The following is a 20,581-nucleotide window of genomic DNA, read 5'->3' as shown; positions in this document are numbered from 1 at the left end:
AGAGTGCAGGCTCAGTAGTTGCGGTGCACGGGCTTAGCTGCCCCGTGGCATGTGGAATCTTGCTAGGCCAGAGATCAAACCTGCGTGTACTGCCTTGACAGGCAGATTCTTTACCACTGAGCCACCAGAGAAGTCCCCTCCTTTTTCAAATGAGAACTTTTAGCTTCTACTCTGATATTGAATTGTATATTTCAATTATACAGTACAGTCTCATCAACTATATGGTTTTTTTAATTGTAAAACTTTCATAACGTAAAGTTGACCATTTGAACCACTTTTAAGTGCACAGCTCAGCGGCATTAAGCACATTCACACTGTCGTGCAACCATCGTCACCATCATCTCCAGAACTTTCTCATCTCCCCAAACTGAAACTCTGTCCCTGTGAAACACTGGCTCCCCCACTCCCCACCTTTCCACTTTGTCCCTGTGGATTTGACTAGATGTGTTACTGTACCTTACAGTCACAGAAACCCACGGGGCACCAAGTGGCATGCGGAAAGGGTGACAGGGGTCAGGAGCCCTGTCTGTGTCTGATCAAAAGTCCCTTCCTCCCCAGAAAAAAATCAGGAGCCTGCCCCCGCCCCCACCCTTTACTAAGGAAATCCTAAGTTTATTTTCCATCTATAATGCCATCAATAACCCCTCTAACAGCTAAAACCTACACAGGCTATTCTGTGTCTATTAATAAACGTTAAGAAGTATGTTTAAGGATTTCCAAAGCTTCCGAGTGGGTACTCAGCATTCACAGGAAGATGCTTAGAGCTCATTGTCTCCCGGAGCCACTAAAAGGGAGAGGAAGAGATGGAATTTCCCTTGCTCAATAGACACAAATAGGCACCTGGCATCAAGGGCATGGTTTTAAGCCTTTAAAGAGTAGCCTGCCTCTTCTATGGGCTTCCCAGCTGGCTCAGCAGTAAAGAACCCGCCTGCCAATGCTGGAGATGGAAGATCCCCTGAAGGAGGCAATGGTGACCCACTTCAGTGTTCTTGCCTGGGAGATCCTGTGGGTAGAGGAGCCAGTCGGGCTACAGTCCACGGCATCACAAAGAGTCGGGCAAGACTGAGTGACTGAGCATACACATACAAGACGTGCGCATGGATCATTTTACTCACTTGGGGACGGCTTAGCATCACTTTCTCTGAGACACTCGCCCTGGAGACCCCCTGTCCTTTTCCCCTGCCATCTGACACGCAGCATGTGCATTTCTTGGTTCACTGTATATTCCTCCCACTCCCGTGCACCTCAGCCACTGGAATGTTAAGCTCCCCAAGGGCAGGGACATGCACAGTTACCTTTGGCCTCCAGCCTTGTGAGGTTGTTGTGTCCGACAGTGTCTTGCTGCATGCTGACAGGCACCTTCTCTGTTGTCAGGACCCTCCCATGAAGGATCTTATTCTTCCCAGGAGAGCTTGAACCCAGATCTCTGCTGAGCTCTGTCCATGTGCCCAGCCACTTTGAGAAGGTCCCCCTTGCTCTGCATGTGTGTATATATGTGTGTGTAGGTGGTGGGGGGCGGGAGTGGGATGGGGACTTGAGCCCTGCTCTGCCTTTCCCTAGGGTTGAAGCTGCCCTCCCGGACCTGGTCTCCACCATTCGAGTCGGAGGGGTCTCAGAAGCACAACCAGAGTGAGTATGAGGAGTCTGCTGGCGAATGCTGCTCCTGCCCGAAGACCGACTCTCAGATCCTCAAGGAGCTGGAGGAGTCCTCGTTCAGGAAAACATTTGAAGATTACCTGCACAACGTGGTTTTCATCCCCAGGTCGGGATTTGTTATTGGCTTGGGGTCTCAGGTCTTTAGGGAACAAGACAAAATGCGGGCAGACGCAGAGGATAGGCTGAGTCCATGCTGAGCCACTTCCCTGGATGCAGGAACAGATTTTGAGATTATAACAAGTGCCTTACCAGGAAGAGGAACTGCCCCCCATCCCCACTCAAAAGGAGGAGTGTTTAAAAAGTTCAGCCTTTGCTCTCTGATGTCTCATGAACCCAACCTCTGGTCTCAGTCTGAGTTCTGATGAATTCCATTAGATTATCGATGATTGATTATTACCTAAGTGATTGATTATAGATAATAAATTCAATTATTAGATTAGATGACAGAGAGCTGCATGCCCAGCCCAATGCTTGATTTATGGCTGAGTCTCAAGCTCAGTGCATTCCCTTTTTTTAATCTAAGGAAACTTCTCATCCTTCCAGAACTTTCCATGGCCTCGTCAAAACCCCAGAGACCTCACTATTTAAATATGTTTCCTTTAGTGAGTGAAGGGGAAGTAAACAGAGGGTCTGCAGTGAAAAAACTCTTGGTTTTTTCATACCTCTTTATCCTTCCTGCAAGCTGAGACACTTGGGTAGAAGGCAAGTTTCTGTGGGTCACAGGTTGTTCTACCTCTCTTGGTGCCTCAGTTTATCCATCTGAGGAATGGAGAGAAAAATGGTTCATATATTTTATGGCTGTGAGATTACATGAGTCTCACAGGGATTCTCAGCCTTGGTGCTGCTGACATTTGGAGCCAGCTCATTCTCTGGGGTGGGACCATCCTGTGCAGGGTAGGATGTTGAGCTGCATCCCAGGCCTCCACCCACTAGATGGCCGTAGCACTGTCTGCATCTCAATAAGTTCTTGAGTTCTTCTGGTAACCCACTGAAGTACTTGCCAACTCCCTTTTATGGGTCCAAAGCCTTCCCCCCGCCCCACCCCCCTGCCCCCGCCCCAACTCTGCCCAGGTTTACAAAGCAAATGTGCTGGGAGCTTTCAGTTGCCCCCACCCTCTCCACTCTTGACCCTTCCCGCTAACAGACTTCACCAGATGGCTGCCCAGAAGTGTCCGATACAACTGGTCATTTCCAAAGTGGATCAACCTTCCGCCCCCAGAGGTTGCAGTGAGATAAAACAAGGTTTGAAAGTGGGTCTCTTCAGAGGCTTAGCATTGCTCCTGCTAGAGGCTTCATTAGAACTGTCCGTATATAACGTTTCTTCTCTCTTTCTTACATTCTTATCTGACCCTGAGTCCAAAAGGGCACTAAATGGCACAGGCCAGGTGTGGAGGCAGTGATTGTTTCACCCATTAAAACTCCACCAGACCTGAGGATAGTGGCCCAGTCAGTCATAAGGTTTAAAACTAGCCTGGGCTTCCCTGGTGGCCCAGTGATTAAGACTCTTCGCTCCCAATACAGGGAACACGAGTTCAGTCCCTGGTCAGGGAAGATCCCACATGCCGCATGCTTGTGTGCGGTCACTTCAGTCGTGTCCGACCCTTTGCGACCCCGTGGACTGTAGCCCAGCAGGCTCTTCTGTCCAGGGGATTCTCCAGGCTAGAGTACTGGAGTGGGTTGCCGTGCCCTCCTCCAGGGGATCTTCCTCACCCAGGGATCGAACCTGCATCTCCTGCATTGTAGATGGATTCTTTAGCACTGAGCCACAGGGGAAGCCATGGCATGACCCCAAAGAAAAAAGTAGTGTTACGTTTGACATCTCATGGGAACCCCAGATGACCAGGTCTCGGGGATGTTTCCTTGACTCCCTCCTCCCAACTGCTAGCTCTGTCCTACACACCTGCTGGGGAAGATGTGGTTCAAGTGATGGGAACAAGTGGCCCATGGTCTGGGGCAAGCGCCCTTGGGCTGCTGGCACAGTGTCAGAAGCAAGAGGTCTGTCTGAAGAAATTCTGTCTGTCCTCAAAGCGGCTGGTTTTGTTTTCACAGAAAATCATCTTCAGGCCCTGTTGCCGAGGACGCTAGGTACGACTCACCTGTGGGACGTCCGCGTGGCCCCTGGTGGCTGCACAGTGCAGGGCCAGTGGGCCCGCGGGGCAGGAAGCATGTTGAGCCCCTTTGAGATCCCCGGGGGCCTTCTGTGGTTTGATGCATGAATCGCGCTGTTCTGCCGAAAGGGGGCGCTTCACAAATTCACACTTTAAACGCCTTCACCCTGAAATGGAACCTGGGCATGATTGTGGGGAAGTAGAAATATCTTAACTAACACACTCTTACTAAAACATAGACTCGAGGGTGTACTTCCTAGGGCGCTTCCAAGATGCTGCCCATTTTTCCTCCATGCCGTGACACATTTATTTATCAAGCCTACCGTTTGTGCAGAACTGCGCTGGGCACTCAGCCAGTCGAAACCACTTAGCAGCAGGTAGTGGAGAAAGCTGATCCGGGAGTGGAACGTTTTTATCTGGGGTGACTAGTGCGGGATGGCGGCAGGCCTGAGCACAGGTGTGCTGCGTCCCTGCATCCGCCAAAGACAGTCAGGGATGCTCCCCTTTGACGTGTGTCTTAGAGAGTCAACTATGCTTCATTGAGAGGAAACCCTGGTGGCTCAGATGGTAAAGAATCCGCCTGCAATGCAGAAGATCCCGGGTTCGATTACTGGGTCGGGAAGATTCCGCTGGAGAAGGGATAGGCTACCCACTCCAGGATTTATGGGCTTCCCTGGTAGCTCCGACGGTAAAGAATCTGCCCATAGTGCGGGAGACCTGGGCTCGATCCCTGAGATAGGAAGATCCCCTGGAAAAGGGAATGGCTACCCACTCCAGTATTCTTGCCTGGAGAATCCCATGGACCGAGGAGCCTGCTGGGCCACAGTTCAAGGAGTTGCAAAGGATCAGACACAGCTGAGTGACTACAGTACGCCTCGATTAAAAAAAAAAGAGAAGGACTGAAGGATGGGGGGGGTGTCCTGGAGGAGAGGACAGGCCGAGAGAACGTGGCGAAAGGGAAGTCGGTGGAAAAAATCCTGGACTCCTGGGAAGAACAGGAGGGGAGACTGGAAAGGCAGGGTAAGAGAGCTACGAGGAACGACTTTATTCTTCCAAGGGAGGGTTTATTTATTTTCAGGAATGTTCGGTCCCAGTCTGCCCTCTAGTGGCCATTTGGAATATAATCTGTAGTAAAGAAAGATCTGGGCTTCCCTGGTGGCTCAGATGGTAAAGAATCCGCCTGCGATGCAGGAGACTCAGGTTCGATCCCTGGGTGGGGAAGATCCCTTGGCACAAGAAATGGCAACCCACTCCAGTATTCTTGCCTGGAAAATCCCGTGGACAGAGGAGCCTGGCAGGCCACAGTTGATGGAGTTGCAAAGAGTCAGACACGACTGTAGCACAATGGCTCAGCAGCTAAAGAATCCACCCGCAATGCGGGAGACAGGAGGTGAGGGTTCCATTCCTGGGAGAGGAAGATCCCCTGCAGGAGGAAATAGCAACCCACTCTGGTATTCTTGCCTGGAAAATCCCACAGACTGGAGCCTGGAGGGCTAGAATTCCAACGGGTCTGAAGAATCAGACACGCCTGAGCGTTCAAGGCACACACCCACACACACCCACACACAAAGATCTAGAAATGTGAGACCTTGATCCAATCATGGGGATCTTCTGGAACCACGTGGTGGTCTTGTCCTATTGGATATAATCCTTTTGGTGTATGCATATTTGGCCTGTTAGAGGCCATTTATGTTTCTTTTTGATTAGATAATCAATTTTCAGTAGTTATTCGTGAGACCCTGGGGTCTCCATCGTTTCTGGAAGGCTCGTCTGTGCTTGTATAGAAATGTTTTGAATCTTGCTAGCATGGGTGTATCTTTGGCTTACTAGCTTTGGTTTCCATTCAGGAAAGTCAATGGTCTTTTCAGACAAAAGGACCACAAAGAAAATCTTAGTGAGTACCCTCAAAGTAACGTTTGTTTTTGCTGATGACAGTGCAACAAAAACTAAAGGGAAACTTCAAGAGCTCGAACAGAAAACTCTACTTCCTGGTGATTAAAAGCGGATCACTTAGACTTCTATTGGGTGGAAGTTGAAATGGAAATTTTCATTAAAATCCATGTGGAGGGACTCCCTTGGTGGTCTAGTGGTTAAGATTCCATGCTTCCAATGCAGGGAGACCTGGGTTTAATCCCTGATCTCGGAGCTAGGATCCCATGCATGCTGCATGGTGCAGCCAAAAAAAACAAAGATCCACTTGGAAAATATCAGGGACATGACCGCCACATCCCTTCACTCGTAGAAGACTGCCAAACCTGGACTTTGTTGTAAATCAGTAGACTTAAATGATTTTTTGTAAATTAAGAAAAAACTATAAAATGTAAAATATCATGTGTTAGGGAGGGAGGGAAAATTAATATCACTAAATTTGTGGTAAATTCTCTGGATAACCATGAGCTCTTCAATTTGAAACTTTCAGAGAGGTGAAAATTTTAACTTGTCTAAGCTAATTCAGGAAGCAGCAGAAAGATTAACTATCCTAATGACCTTGGGAAAAGACTGGAAAAAAAAGTGTCAGTGAATCTCTTCACAAAAAGGCCCCAGGTTTGGAGAGTTTTATGGATGCGTTCTTTCACACTCTCAAAAAGAAACTATTTTCAGAAACTTTTTCAGAGCATAGAAATATATGGAAACCTTCCCAATTCATTTTGTAAAACAACATCTCTTAGCAGAACCTGATGAAGATTCTACATTGAAAGAAAACCCCAGGACCAACTAATATGGGATTTTAGATCTAAATGTCCTAAACAAAGCACTGTGCTGGCAATACCATCAATCTCATAAGTTCAAGGATGGTTCAAGATCATGTGTCTGATAGTAGACTCTAATTCATCAAGAGATTCAATAAGGAAAGTCATAATAATCTCATTAAATAACATTTATTAGAAATTATGGGGAGGAGTTTCCCTGGGGGTCCAGTGGTTACGATCCTGTGCTTCCGCTGCAGGTGATGTGGCTTCAATCCCTGGCTGGGGAACTAAGATTCTTTAAATTACTGACCTAAAGAAGCTGGAATCAAGATTGCCGGGAGAAATACCAATAACCTCAGATATGCAGATGACACCACCCTTATGGCAGAAAGTGAGGAAGAACTAAAGAGCCTCTTGATGAAAGTGAAAGAGGAGAGTGAAAAAGTTGGCTTAAAACTCAACATTCAGAAAACGAAGATAATGGCATCTGATCCCATCACTTCATGGCAAATAGATGGGGAAACAATGGAAACAGTGAGAGACTTTATTTTTGGGGGCTCCAAAATCACTGCCAATGGTGACTGCAGTCATGAAATTAAAAGATGCTTGCTCCTTGAAAGAAAAGCTATGACCAACCTAGATAGCATATTCAAAAGCAGAGACATTACTTTGCCCACAAAGGTCCGTCTAGTCAAAGCTATGGTTTTTCCAGTAGTCATTCATGGGTGTGAGAGTTGGACTATAAAGAAAGCTTAGCACTGAAGAATTGATACCTTTGAACTGTGGTGTTGGAGAAGACTCTTGAGAGTCCCTTGGACTGCAAGGAGATCCAACCAGGCCATTCTAAAGGAAGTCAACCTTGGCTATTCATTGGAAGCACTGATGCTAAAGCTGAAGCTCCAGTACTTTGGCCACCTGTTGCAAAGAGTAGACTCATTGGATCTTTTCCCTCTGATGCTGGGAAAGATTGAGGGCAGGAGGAGAAGGGGACTACAGAGGATGAGATGGTTGGATGGTATCACTGACCATTGAGTTTGAGTAAGCTCCAGGCGTTGGTGATGGACGGGAAAGCCTGGCGTGCTGCAGTCCATGGGGTCTCAAAGAGCCAGACATGACTGAGTGACCGAACTGGACTGGACTTAAAGAAAGGCGGTTGGGGGAGAGGCCTTTTATAAAGCTAGGCCTAGAAAACTTCTGCAACAAGATAAATATTATTTAGATGAAACCAACATCCAAAGTAACATTTTTCTTAAAACTATTCCTGTTTACTTTGGAAGGAAGCTAATCTCATCATAACTAATTAACAATTCTCCGAGTATCTAGAAGGCAGTGGCAACCCACTCCAGTACTTTTGCCTGGAAAATCCCATGGGTGGAGGAGCCTGGTGGGCTGTAGTCCATGGCGTCGCTAAGAGTGGGACACGACTGAGCGACTTCACTTTCACTTTTCACTTTCCTGCATTGGAGAAGGAAACGGCAACCCACTCCAGTGTTCTTGCCTGGAGAATCCCAGGGACAGGGGAGCCTGGTGGGCCGCCGTCTATGGGGTCACAGAGTCGGACACAACTGAAGCGACTTAGCAGCAGCAGCAGCCAACGCAGTAACGCAGAAATGAGAATTGGAATCGATTGTAAGGAATGTACTGTGGGAAACAAAGTGAAAGTGAAGCCGCTCAGTCATGTCTGACTCTTTGCAACCCCGTGGACCGTAGCCCACCAGGCTCCTCCATCCATGGGATTCTCCAGGCAAGAGTACTGAGGTGGGTTGCCATTTCCTTCTCCAGTGGGAAACAAAAGCATTGACATTTTCAGGTATTCTGATTCAAGAGTAGACAGACTGCCTGTTTTTGTCAACAAGTTTTATTGGAATATAGCCACGCCCACTTGTGTACATCGTGTCTCTGGCTGTTTTCAAGCTGCCATGGCTTGAAAGCCATTGCAAGTTGAACAGCTGTGACAAAAAAACACACGTCTGGCAAAACCCAAAATATTTACTATCTAGCATTTATGTGACAAGTTTACTGACCCTTTATCGAAGAGTATTCCTTGAAAACCTGAGAAAATCAACCCCGAAACTCTTAGAATGAGAGTTTCAGAAAGTAGGTACAATATAAATAAACAAATAGGCAGCAGATATATCTGTGTGCTAAGCTGCTTCAGTCGTGTCTAACTCTTTGGGATCCTATGGACTGTAGCCTGCCAATCCCCTCTGTCCATGGGATTCTCCAGGCAAGAATACTGGGATCGGTTGCCATGCCCTCCTCTGAGGGATCTTCCTGACTCAGGGATCGAACCTGCATCTCATCTCCTGCATTGTCAGGCAGGTTTTTTTTTGTTGTTTTTTTTTTTTTTACCACTATTGCCACCTGGGAATCCCCTTTATGGGTGTGACCACAAGTCAGTTTAAAGGGTCTGGAGGGTAGCAATTTAGCCATAGGTATGAAGAGGCATAATCTAATAATTTCTTAGAACCTACTTTTAGGAACTAATGAGACACTTGGACAATGATCACAGTAATATTTATAATAGCAAAAAAATTGGGAATATGCTTATATTTTAAAAATTGGAGGATGACTAAGTAAATTATGGTTCTTACATTAAATGGAATATTCTACAGGTTTCCAAGTTTTCTGCAATGAGCATGTGGCACTTTCATAACAAGGAGGGAATATCTTCAAGTTGAAGAAGAAGAAAAAAAAAAGTAAATTCCATCCTATTTGAGACATTATGTTTTCAGGAAAATATTTGAGATTGCTTCTAATACAAGTGAGCCAAGCGGATTATAGAACTAGCTTGATTCCCCCATTATACCCATATGTTAACATTCACAGAAAAAATAATTGCCCAACGGACATAGCAGTCAGTGGAATGCTAAGGAATTCAAATTTTCTTTATACCTTTCTTTTTGGATTTAAAATTTTTTAGGCTATTAACATTTTTCTTCGTATATCTTTTAAAGGGGAGAAAATGTGCCGACCTCATAGACAATTTTGGGAGTTACCCTTAGTAACCTGAGTGTTGAGATATGTTTTTAACCAAGGATTGAAGTTTAATCACTTAGATTATGCCATTGTCCTAAAGGGTCCTAAGAATAAGAAGATGTATTTCTCCTGGTTAAACTGGTGATGGTGTCAAGTAGCTTGAATCATTTGGCAGGGCTAGACTCTTACACACTTTTGGCATCTCATTTTTGACACTGATTCTGGCTGGACTATTCATCTGCAAAATGAAAATCTGAAATTAAGCATGTTGAGGGGAATATTGGTGTGTCTACTATGGGTGGTCCCAGAGCCTCCCCACTCCTCTCTTGGGGTGGGCTTGCCTGACGTGATGCCTAGGAGAGCATCTTCTTTAAAAGCAACTCTGGGTTATAATTCCTGGAAATTTACATTGTAATCTACACGCTCCTCCCCTTGAATCTCACTGCATCTCAGTCTTTGGTTTTAAACCTTTTATTCTCCAGTAGCATTTTCTCAAAGATGGTGATTGTATGACCAGGTGTGTCCTCCTGTCATGACAGGCCTTCGAGGAAACGCAGAGCCCTTGGTGACGTGGGGAATGTGACAGCAGCCGTGCCCACTGTTCTGGGGTTCCCCAATAGCTCCTCCACCAGCACACCCACGAGCTCAGAGGAGCACAGACCCTTCGAGAAAGTGGTGAACAAGGAGTCGCTGGTCATCTCCGGCCTGCGTCACTTTACTGGGTATCGCATCGAGCTTCAGGCTTGCAACCAAGATTCCCCCGAGGAGAGGTGTAGCGTGGCTGCCTATGTCAGCGCCAGGACCATGCCTGAAGGTAGGTTGACTCATCGCACAGCCAAGGGACACAGGCTAACCAAGCAAGCTCTCCACTCTCCAGGCAGCATACGTGAGACTTTATTTGCCTTCATCATGTTTCATTTTCCCCTGAGATGCAGTGGACATAATACATTTTGTAAATTTCAGGTGTACAATGTGTTAGTTCGCTCCATTATACGTTGCAAAATCTTTATCACAATAGCATTAGCTAACATTTCCATCAGGGCACAAAATTACCACTTCTTGTTTGTGGTGAGAAAATTTCGGATCTACTCTCTTAGCAGCTTTCAAGTATAAAACACAGCGTTATTAACTTTGTGCTTCCCTGGTGGCTCAGACAGTAAAGAATCTGCTTGCAGTTCAGGAGACCTGGGTTTGATCCCTGGGTTGGGAAGATCCCCTGAAGAAGGGACTGGCAACCCACTCCAGTATTCTTGCCTGGAGAATTCCATGGACAGAGGAGCCTGGTGGGCTACAGCTCATGGGGTCGCAAAAGAGTCACCCACATACACTGTTAACTGTAATCATCTTTCTAGTTGTTGTTTAGTTGCTAAGCTGTGTCTGACTCTTTTTCTGTATGTGAGTCATAAGAAAAATAAAGTGAAATTAAGAAATACAAACATATAGTGAGTGTGTGTGTATATATATATATATATATATATATATAGTATATTAGGGTTCTCCAGAGAAACCTAACCAACAGTATGTATGATAGATCAATAGATACATAAATAGATAGATAGATGGATAGACAGAAACAAATATGTAAAGAAATCCATGAGAATGTCCAGTCTCCAATAAGGGAAATGGAACACAGTTACACAACCAATTTAAGGTCGCTCAGCTGCTCAGTGGTGGAGGTGGGGTTTGATCCAGGGCTCGAGTCCCCAGCACTAATCACTGCTCCTTACAGCCAAGGCAGATGATATTGTCGGCCCCGTGACCCATGAAATCTTCGAGAACAACGTCGTTCACTTGATGTGGCAGGAGCCCAAGGAACCCAACGGTCTGATTGTGCTGTATGAAGTGAGTTACCGACGATACGGCGAGGAGGTAAGATCCCTGATGCCTGGGGACGTGCCTTCAAGGCTGTTATTGGAACCTCCTTCCTTTTCGTGAATTCTGGCTCCTGTACTTCTCTCATTAGATACTTTGTCATGAAGGCTCAAAGCCTTGATATATGACTTTCCAGGGAGATAGATCAGGTCCAGCATCTTATTGTAGCTAAACTCTCCCCAGGACTGGCAAATGCTAAATGCATGCTAAATGCTTTGTACATGATATCTCATTTATCCAGTTTTACCACATCTAACATGTGATAAGAAGCCCTGTTATTCTCACAGACTGCTCAGAAAGAAAAAGGTGCTGCCCATTCTAACTGTAAGATGCATTCAGATTTCAGAAATGTCAAATGTAGAAATAATATGTCTCTTGGGATCAATGAAGTACAATAAATCCTCTGAAAATCCAATGAGCTTGGTACTGACTGAGGCATCCAGAATTTAAATTGCGTCCAAGGTTTATAAGAATAGAATCAGGATTTGAACCCAGGGCTATCTGATGTTGTAATCCCGGGGTTGGCAATTCTTTCTGTAAGGGTCCAGATCCAAAACATGTTTGGCTTTGTGGTCAGATGGTGTCTGCAGCTACTCAATTCTGCCTTTGCGTTGTGAAAGCCACATGTAGATAATACGTAAATGAAGAGGTATGGTTGTGTGCCATGAAAACTTTATTTGCAAAAACAGGCACCAAGCAGGCTGGCTTTGCTGGCCCCCGTTCTAAGCTAGTAACCACTGTGGGGCAAGTCTCTATCCTCTGATATGGCTTGTTGTATGGCTTGTTTTCTGCCTTGTGGCTCCGTGGTAAAGAATCTTCCTGCCGATGTAGAAGACACAGGAGATGCAGGCTTGATCCCTGGGTCTGGAAGGCTTCCCCGGAGGAGGACATGGTAGTCCACTCTGGGATTCTTGCCTGGAGAATCCCATGGACAGAGCAGTCTGGCAGGCTACAGTCCATGGGGTTGCAAAGAGCCAGACATGACTGAGCGACTGAGCACGCACACAGCCCAGAAAGGCACTGCTGAGGCCTGGATTGATTGGGGCCACTTCTCCCATTTACTGGATGACTTCAGACAGATGTCAGGTCACCTCCCTGAGCTGACCCAGAGGGTGTACCCTGCCATCAATTGAGCCCTTTGCAGTGATCCGTTTATACCTCACGGTGACCCTACAAAGTAGAGTCTGCTGGTGAGTGTCTCCCTTTACGGCTGAGAGAATGGAAATTTAGGGAGCCGAATAGACTTCGAAGCAGCCACAGAATGAAAATGAATGGGCATCGCCATTTGCCAATAAAACTTTATTTACAATATCAAGCAGTGGACCAGATTCAGCCTGTGGGCTCTAGTTTGCCAACCCCTAACAGAGGTTGTTGGCTTCCCCAGTGGCTCAGCGGTAAAGAATCTGCCTGCAATGTAGGAGCTGCAGGAGATGTGGGTTAGATCCCTGGGTCAGGGAGATCCCCTGGAGGAAGGCATGGCAACCCACTCCAGATTTCTTGCCTGGAGAATCCCATGGGTAAAGGAGCCTGGTGGGCTATAGTTCATGGGGTCGCAGAGTCAGACACAACTGACTTAGCATGCATGCAACAGAGGTTGGTGGGCACAGCTCGGTTTCCCCAAGCCAGAGATGACAAATGGACCTCCATCTGTTGATCCCTCCTGGGACCACATCTCTGGATGCTCAGATATTCAGCTTTGATGATGATTTAGAACTGAAATCAGCAAACTATGATCTATGGGCCAAACTGGCCCCTGGCCTGTTTTTATATGTCCTGCAGACAGTTGTCAAGAGAAACAGTTGTCAAGGAAAAATATGCACCAGCGTGAGCCTAGTGGCCGAGCCCAGAATCAGTGTGGGAGAGGAGCCTTCGGGGGTGTGTAAAGAGAGGCACGGTTCACAGGGAGCCACTAGTGCACAGGTGATTTAATATCTCATCCCATATACATTAATCCCATTTGTTCTAATGAAATAGTTCAGATTTGGGTTGGTAGCAAAGCTTTATGCATAAGAATTTCATCACTAACAAAAAGTACAAGCCGCTAGATGACCACCCATTGGAGAATGGATACACAGAAGATGGTGCATACATAAAACTGGTGGATATACAGCCTTTTAAAGTTTTTATGTTGGGGGTGATCATGGTCCAGTATAACGAAGAGTCTGAAATTTCCAGCTCTGGATTTTAGATTCTCTAAGCGGCTACTCTTCATCTTCCACCAGCAGCCACGAAAGTAACTTATGACAAAAAGGAAGTTTATTAGCTTCCATAACCAGCTGATGGAGTTCAGGCACAGCTGGATCCAGATTCCTTTGGATCTTTTGTGTCTCAAGGGTCCTTGCAGTGAGCCCAGTAGCTCCTGGCTGTCCTGTGATTTTAGAGGTTCCAACCCTCATATTCTCTCAGCACCAAGCCTGGAAGAAGAGAGTCTGTGTCCCATCATTTCCAGCCAGGCTGAGGTCACATGACACCCAGTCATATGACCAGGACAGTGCTGTGTGCTGATTGGCTTAGGCATAAGGGTTTTTAAATAACAGCTTAATTGAGATACCTTCACACATGGTAAAATGCAACCACTTAACACATAATAATGCGGAGAGCTGACTCATTTGAAAAGACCCTGAAGCTGGGAAAGATTGAAGGTGGGAGGAGAAGGGACGACAGGGATGAGATGGTTGGATGGCACCACCGACTCAGTGGACGTGAGTTTGAGTGAACTCTGGGAGTTGGTTATGGACAGGGAGGCCTGGTGTGCTGCAGTCCATGGGGTTGCAAAGAGTTGGACACAACTGAGCGACTGAACTGAACTGAACTGAACACGTATTAGTACAATGCAGTGATTTGTAATATAGTTACGGAGTTGTGCTACTATCACCACAATTCCAGAACATTTGCATCACTTCTCAAAGAAAGCCTACCTCCACCTCCAGCCGTTAAACCCCCAATCTTTCCTACTTCCTTTCCCTCCAGCCTTTCAGTTCAGATCAGTTCAGTTGCTCAGTCGTATCCGACTCTTCGCGACCCCATGAATCGCAGCACGCCAGGCCTCCCTGTCCATCACCAACTCCCGGAGTTCACTCAGACTCACGTCCATCAAGTCGGTGATGCCATCCAGCCATCTCATCCTTGGTCGTCCCCTTCTCCTCATGTCCCCAATCCCTCCCAGCATCATAGTCTTTTCCAATGAGTCAACTCTTCGCATGAGGTGGCCAAAGTACTGGAGTTTCAGCTTCAGCATCATTCCTTCCAAAGATCACCCAGGGCTGATCTCCTCTAGAATGGACTGGTTGGATCTCCTTGCAGTCCAAGGGACTCTCAAGAGTCTTCTCCAACACCACAGTTCAAAAGCATCAATTCTTTGGCGCTCAGCCTTCTTCACAGTCCAACTCTCACATCCATACATGACCACAGGAAAAACCATAGCCTTGACTAGACGGACCTTTGTTGGCAAAGTAATGTCTCCAGCCCTTGGCAATCACTAATCTGCTTTCTGTCTCTATGGAGACAGGTCTCTGCTACTATGGCCTCATTTGCCTGGAATTTCCCAGGTTTGAACACTAAAGTCCCGCACCCCAATATAACATGGTAAACTGGGACAGGTATTACCCTGTTGGCACTGGATCCAGCCCTTCTCCCAGCCACCGTTGCTGGCCTGCCTCTCTCATTTCTGGAACCCAAAGGTCACCAGTGGGGCTTCCCTGGTGGCTCAGTGATAAAGAATCTGCCTGCAATGTGGGACACCTGGGTTCCATCCCTGGGTTGGGAAGATTCCCTGGAGAAGAGAATGGCTACCCACTCCAGTATTGTGACCTGGAGAATTCCATGGACTCTATAGTCCATGGGGTCTCGAAGAGTTGGACACAACTGAGTGACTTTCACTTCACTTCTCAGGCTTGAACACTAAATTCTTGTATCCCAATATAACATGGGTTACCCTATTGGCACTGGATCCAAGCCTAACTTCTCCCAGCCACCGTTGCTGGCCTGCCTCTCTCATTTCTGGAACCCAAGGATCACAGTAGGAATCCCTACCACCAATCCCCACCAAAATCTCTGCCTGACCCTGATCCCAGGCAGACCAGCCCTATTTGCTCTTTAGGGGAACAGGGAGTTGGAGAGAAAGTTAGGAGTGAGAGGTTGTAATACCTTAAAAGAAAAAAAAAAAAACTCTTCATGAACAAAACTGGTCTCTTATTTCCATTTTCTTTAGTTGTCTAGCATTGCTTTGAATGTGTGTGGATGCTCAGTTGCTCAGTTGTGTCTGACTTTGCGACCCTGTGGACTGTAGCCCACCAGGCTCCTCTGTCTATGGGATTTTTCAGGCAAGAATACTGCAGTGGATTGCCATTTCCTCTTACAGGGAATCTTCCCCACCCAGGGATTGAACCCATGACTCTGGCAACTCTTGTATTGGCAGGCAGGTTCTTTACCACTGTACCACCTGGGAAACCCTTGATAAAGTAAAAAGTAAAGTTTAAAAAAAGTTTTTTACACCAGTCGTACTGTTGGGATGTAATTTTGCCAGGTTTACAAAATTCTGTCCAGCATTTGGTGGGAGGTCATCTTTTCCCCTCTTATTTGCTAGTTGAACAGCCAAAATCACCATTGTTTTTGATTCTGCCTCTTCTTGAACTTTGCATCAGTCATTTCTCCCCTCACCAATTCCCCTCCCATCCTGGGACACCCTGGACCCAGGAACCATCTCAGTGGAAAGAGCATCGATTTTCAGTTTCTGTACACTTAACATCTTTGCCTCAGCATGTTTTTGCAGTTTTGAGCCATTTTTCCCCCCTTGTTTGCACAAACCTTTCTGTAATTGGCTTCTTCACTCTTCATCAGACTTGCTTCTTGGTGTTTTTTTGCTTTTTTTGGTGTCTCTAGTTCCTTCCATCAGGCTCCCTTCTCTGTCCTCACCCCTCGAGGTACCCGACCAGCCCTGGAGGCTATATTTTCCCTTTCCCCTCGGATAGCAGCTCCCTTTGGTTTCTATATTTGCTTATTTGTCCCTTTCCACTTGGTGACTCATTCGACTTGGAAGAACCTTTGGACTAGACTTCCCCACTCCTACCACTAGCCTGATCTGTTTTCTTGCTGTTATTATCACATGATAAGCACAGGAGTTTTTATGTTTCTCTCCCTCCTCCCACTCCCTCCTGAAATTTTCCAGTCCAGTTCCCTGCATGCACTATGAACTTGGAGCTGTTTTGGAAAGTTTTAAAACTGGCCGACGCTTACAGGTTTCATGATCATATCTCCCAGTGAGCCTTATCCTTCTCCTAATAAGCCCTGGGTTTCTTTCTTTTTACATGTTTATTGCTGGGGTGTGTATACTTACTTATCTCTACCCTTCTTTCCAGACATTTAAGTAGATGCCAACTCTTTTAGATCCCCTGGAGAAGGAATTGGCAACTCACTCCAGTATTTTTGCCTGGGAAATCCCATGCAGAGACGAGCCTGACGGGCTACAGTCCATGGGGTCACAAAGAGTTGGAGATGACTGAATGTATGCATGCGCGTGCATACACACACACACACACACACACCACACACACACACAAACTCTTTTAATAAGTAAATCAAAAGGCTACATTGTGAGAAGGAGGCTGTTTTGAAATTTGTCCTTAAGACATTAAGTCCATGTATCTGTTTGGTTCTTAGGTGATTTAGGAGATCTGAGTTCCTTCTTTCCTGCCCTCCTGGAGTCCTGGTGAAAATACTCCGTGGGGGTTTCAAGGCAGCCAGACAGTTGGTGGTTTTGGAGCCAGACAGTTCTGGGTTCAAGGGCTGCCCTGCCAATGACCAGCTATGGGATCTGGGACAAGTAATTTCAACTCCCCCAGCAGCAGAAGACAAACTACTTATGCAATGCCTGTTTTTGTACAGCTCGTGAACTAAGAATCACTTTTACATCTTCAAACAGCTGAAAAATATTCAAAAGAAAAATAGTAGCTCATGTATGTGTATGTGTGTGTGTGTTAGTTGCTCATTTGTGTCAGACTCTTTGTGACCCCATAGACTGTAGCCTGCCAGGCTCCTCTGTCCATGGGTTTCTCCAGGCAAGAATACTGGAGTGGGTTGCCATTCCCTTCTCCAGGGGATCTTCCTGACCTGGGGATTGAACCTGGGTCTCCTGCATTGCAGGCAGATTCTTTACTGTTTGAGCCACCAGGGAAGCCCTAGTATCTCACGTGTGTACATTTCTGCGAGGTTCAGCTTTCAGCATCTACCGAATCTTGTGGGCACACAGCCACACCTGTTTGTCTATGGATATTAGAGATTCAGGATCTGGTTCTGACTGCTTTTGAGCTATTGAAGGTTGATATTGAATTGATCACAGTGACCACCTGGCCCCCTTGGAGCTAAAAATAATTTACTCTCTGGCCCTTTACAGTCAAAGTTCACTGACCTCTGCTCTAAGCCTCACTTTCCTTGTTTCTAACTAAGCTAAGCATGACATTGTAAGGGTTAAGTGCCATGATCTAAGCCATATGCTTGGCTATGGTTTTGGAATATTGGCTATTATCAACAACAATAACTTCTCTGAAAGTGAAAACGTGAAAGTCACTCAGTCATGTCCAACTCTTTGCAACCCCTTGGACTGTAGCCCACCAGGCTCCTCTGTCCCTGGGATTCTCCAGGCAAGAATACTGGAGTGGGTTGCCATTCCCTTCTCCAGGGGATCTTCCTGATCCAGGGGTCGAAGCTGGGTCCCTTGCATTGCAAGTGGATTCTTTACCCTCAGAGCCACCAGGGAAGCCCGATAACCTCTCTGCTGCTGCTGCTGCTAAGTCGCTGCACAGTGTCTGACTCTGTGCAGCAGACAGCAGCCCATTAGGCTCCTCTGTCCCTGGGATTCTCCAGGCAAGAATACTGGAGTGGGTTGCCATTTCCTTCTCCAATGCATGAAAGTGAAAAGTGAAAGTGAAGTCGCTCAGTCGTGCCTGACTCTTAGCCATCCCGTGGACTGCAGCCTACCAGGCTCCTCCGTCCATGGGATTTTCCAGGCAAGAGTACTGGAGCGGGTTGCCATTGCCTTCTCCCCGATAACCTCTCTGTCTATGCCTTATCCATAGAGCTACGGTTCGGGAATTCTACGAGGCTCAAAGTCGCTCACATGTTGCAGTGTTTATGCCTCACTCCCTCCATGTTATTTCTGAGTGGGATCTTTGTCTTTCAGGAGCTGCACCTCTGCGTCTCCCGCCGGCATTATGCTCTGGAGCGCGGCTGCCGGCTGCGCGGGCTGCTGCCTGGGAATTACAGTGTGCGAGTTCGGGCCACCTCCCTGGCAGGCAATGGGTCTTGGACGGAAGCCACCTACTTCTATGTGACAGACTATTGTAAGTCTGCATGGCCCCTTCGACCGGTAGAGTCTGTACTTGGTGCTGGGCCTAGCAGGGCGTTTCAGAGGATGCTTGGGGAAGCCTGGAGGCTGTGGGTACTGCCTCTGACTTGACCTCGGGGTCCACCAGCTGCTGCTGTGTGACCAGGGCAAGATGCTTGCCCTCTTTAAGCCCATGCTTTCTCATCTGACTATGGGTATAATACTAGGACCCCACTGGAGGTGAAGGGAGGCTTCAGTGACATGAATGTCAAGTGGCTGGCACGGGGCACGTGTGATAAGCACATTAGCTCCTGTTATTGGGGTCTCCATCTTTGTCTTCAGATGGGCCATGTCCTCCAAGGGAGTATGTGGGAGCTTATCTACTCAGCCTTGGGCGTGCTGGCAGGAAGGGCTGCCATTGAGCGAGCTGGACACACTGTGGATAGTAGAATAGGGAGAGATGGGGAGAGCTGAGCTGGTCAGGGAGTGCTTCCTGGAGGCGGGGACATCTTGGCTGAAACCTGGAAGAATGTGTAAGAGGGGACAGACCAGTGGGTGTAGGAACCCAGACGCTTAGAAGGAGGGGCAGTTCTAGACCAGGAGGAGTGGAAACTTGGGTGGGAGGGGGGCAGATAGAGCTTCTGCTTAGTTGGCTGGATTTTCATCTACCAGGCTTGGTGAGACTGTGGAAAGTGGAAAGGGATTCTTGCTGGGCTGGTTCTGGTCAAGTTAAAGAGCATGGTTCCCACCAAAACTACCCTCACCTCAGATGCCAGATGCAAGCTTGAGGGTTCTCCAGGCCACCTGCACTTCTGACTGGTTGGCTACAAATCTGGGGGTTATCACAACCTCCTCAGATTTAGTTACTTGCTAGAGAAGACTCTGATTTTGGGAAAGATTGAGAGCAGGAGTAGAAGGAGACAACAGAGGATGAGATGATTGGATGGCATCATCAACTCAATGGGCATGAGTTTCAGCAAACTCCAGGAGACAGTGAAGGACAAGGAAGCCTGGCAGTCCATGGGGTCGTAAAGAGTCAGACAGGACTAATGACCGAACAACAACCTAATGGCTCATAGAACTCAGGAAAATGCCGTGGGACAGTGGGCTTTGTTATAAAAGATGTAAGTCAGGACCACTCAGATAAAGAGCCACACAGGGCGGGGGCCAAGAGGGGACTGGAAGACATGGCTCCTGTGTCTTCTCTTCATGGAATCAGGACACATCACAGCACCATCCTTGCATATCAGTGTGCCCACCAGCCAGGAAACTTCTCTGAGCCTTGGTGAACAGAGTTGTTTTGGGGGTTTCATTAGATCGGTGAGATTGATCAAGTTATTAACCACGTGACTGAACTCCATCTCCAAACCCCCTCCCCTGTCTGGAGGCCAGGCTGAAAGTCCAAGCCCTCTAATCACACGCATGGTCTTCCAGTGACCAGCCCCCATCTCGAACTATCTTATCTCTTAGCATAAACTCAGGTATGTTCCAAGGGCTTCATCAATAACAAAGACATTGCTAACACAGATTTTTCAAGGATTTAGAGGGAAACCATGAACAGAATTCAAAAGAAATTATCAAAATGGGGGAAATATTTGTGACCTCATTGACAAAGAGTTCATATCTTTAATACAAAATGAGTATGTATCTATGTCTCCTATGAGTAAAAGATATATGTCCTCACACAAAAATAAGCAAGGGATATAAATAGCCAATTCTAAAAGAAATAGAAAAATAGAAAACATAAGGGAAAAAAATGACCAACTTCACTCAAAACCACACCGAAAGGGAAAAAAAAAAAAAAAGCAGATCAAAATGAAACAGAATTTTTAACTTATCAAATTGGCAAGTGTTTTGCTTGTTTCTGTTATTTAATTACACACAGTGTTGTCCAAGAGTGCAGACACATGGGTGTTATTTTTCGTGATGGGTGAGTCCTAAACCACAATCCTTTA

The 20,581-nt window shown here is 46.8% G+C and overlaps 1 protein-coding gene across 4 annotated transcripts in view; it reads left to right on the top strand.

Annotated features, from left to right (window-relative positions):
- INSR (insulin receptor) overlaps positions 1-20,581 on the top strand; it is a 148,690-nt gene that overhangs the window by 108,358 nt on the left and 19,751 nt on the right. For 2 of the 4 annotated variants that reach the window (XM_018051135.1, XM_018051134.1), the window contains exons 10-14: positions 1,561-1,762; positions 3,706-3,741; positions 9,973-10,247; positions 11,163-11,302; positions 18,483-18,642. In XM_018051135.1, the coding sequence (XP_017906624.1) occupies positions 1,561-1,762; positions 3,706-3,741; positions 9,973-10,247; positions 11,163-11,302; positions 18,483-18,642 (813 nt within the window). The remainder of the gene's footprint in view (positions 1-1,560; positions 1,763-3,705; positions 3,742-9,972; positions 10,248-11,162; positions 11,303-18,482; positions 18,643-20,581) is intronic. The other 2 variants (XM_018051136.1, XM_018051137.1) reach the window with 1 other exon arrangement.

This window comes from Capra hircus, chromosome 7 (assembly GCF_001704415.2).
Source record: "Capra hircus breed San Clemente chromosome 7, ASM170441v1, whole genome shotgun sequence".
In the NCBI taxonomy this organism is placed as follows: Eukaryota; Metazoa; Chordata; class Mammalia; order Artiodactyla; family Bovidae; genus Capra; species Capra hircus.
The sequence above is the reverse complement of the archived record's forward strand: the minus strand, read 5'-3'. Positions and strand labels throughout refer to the sequence as shown.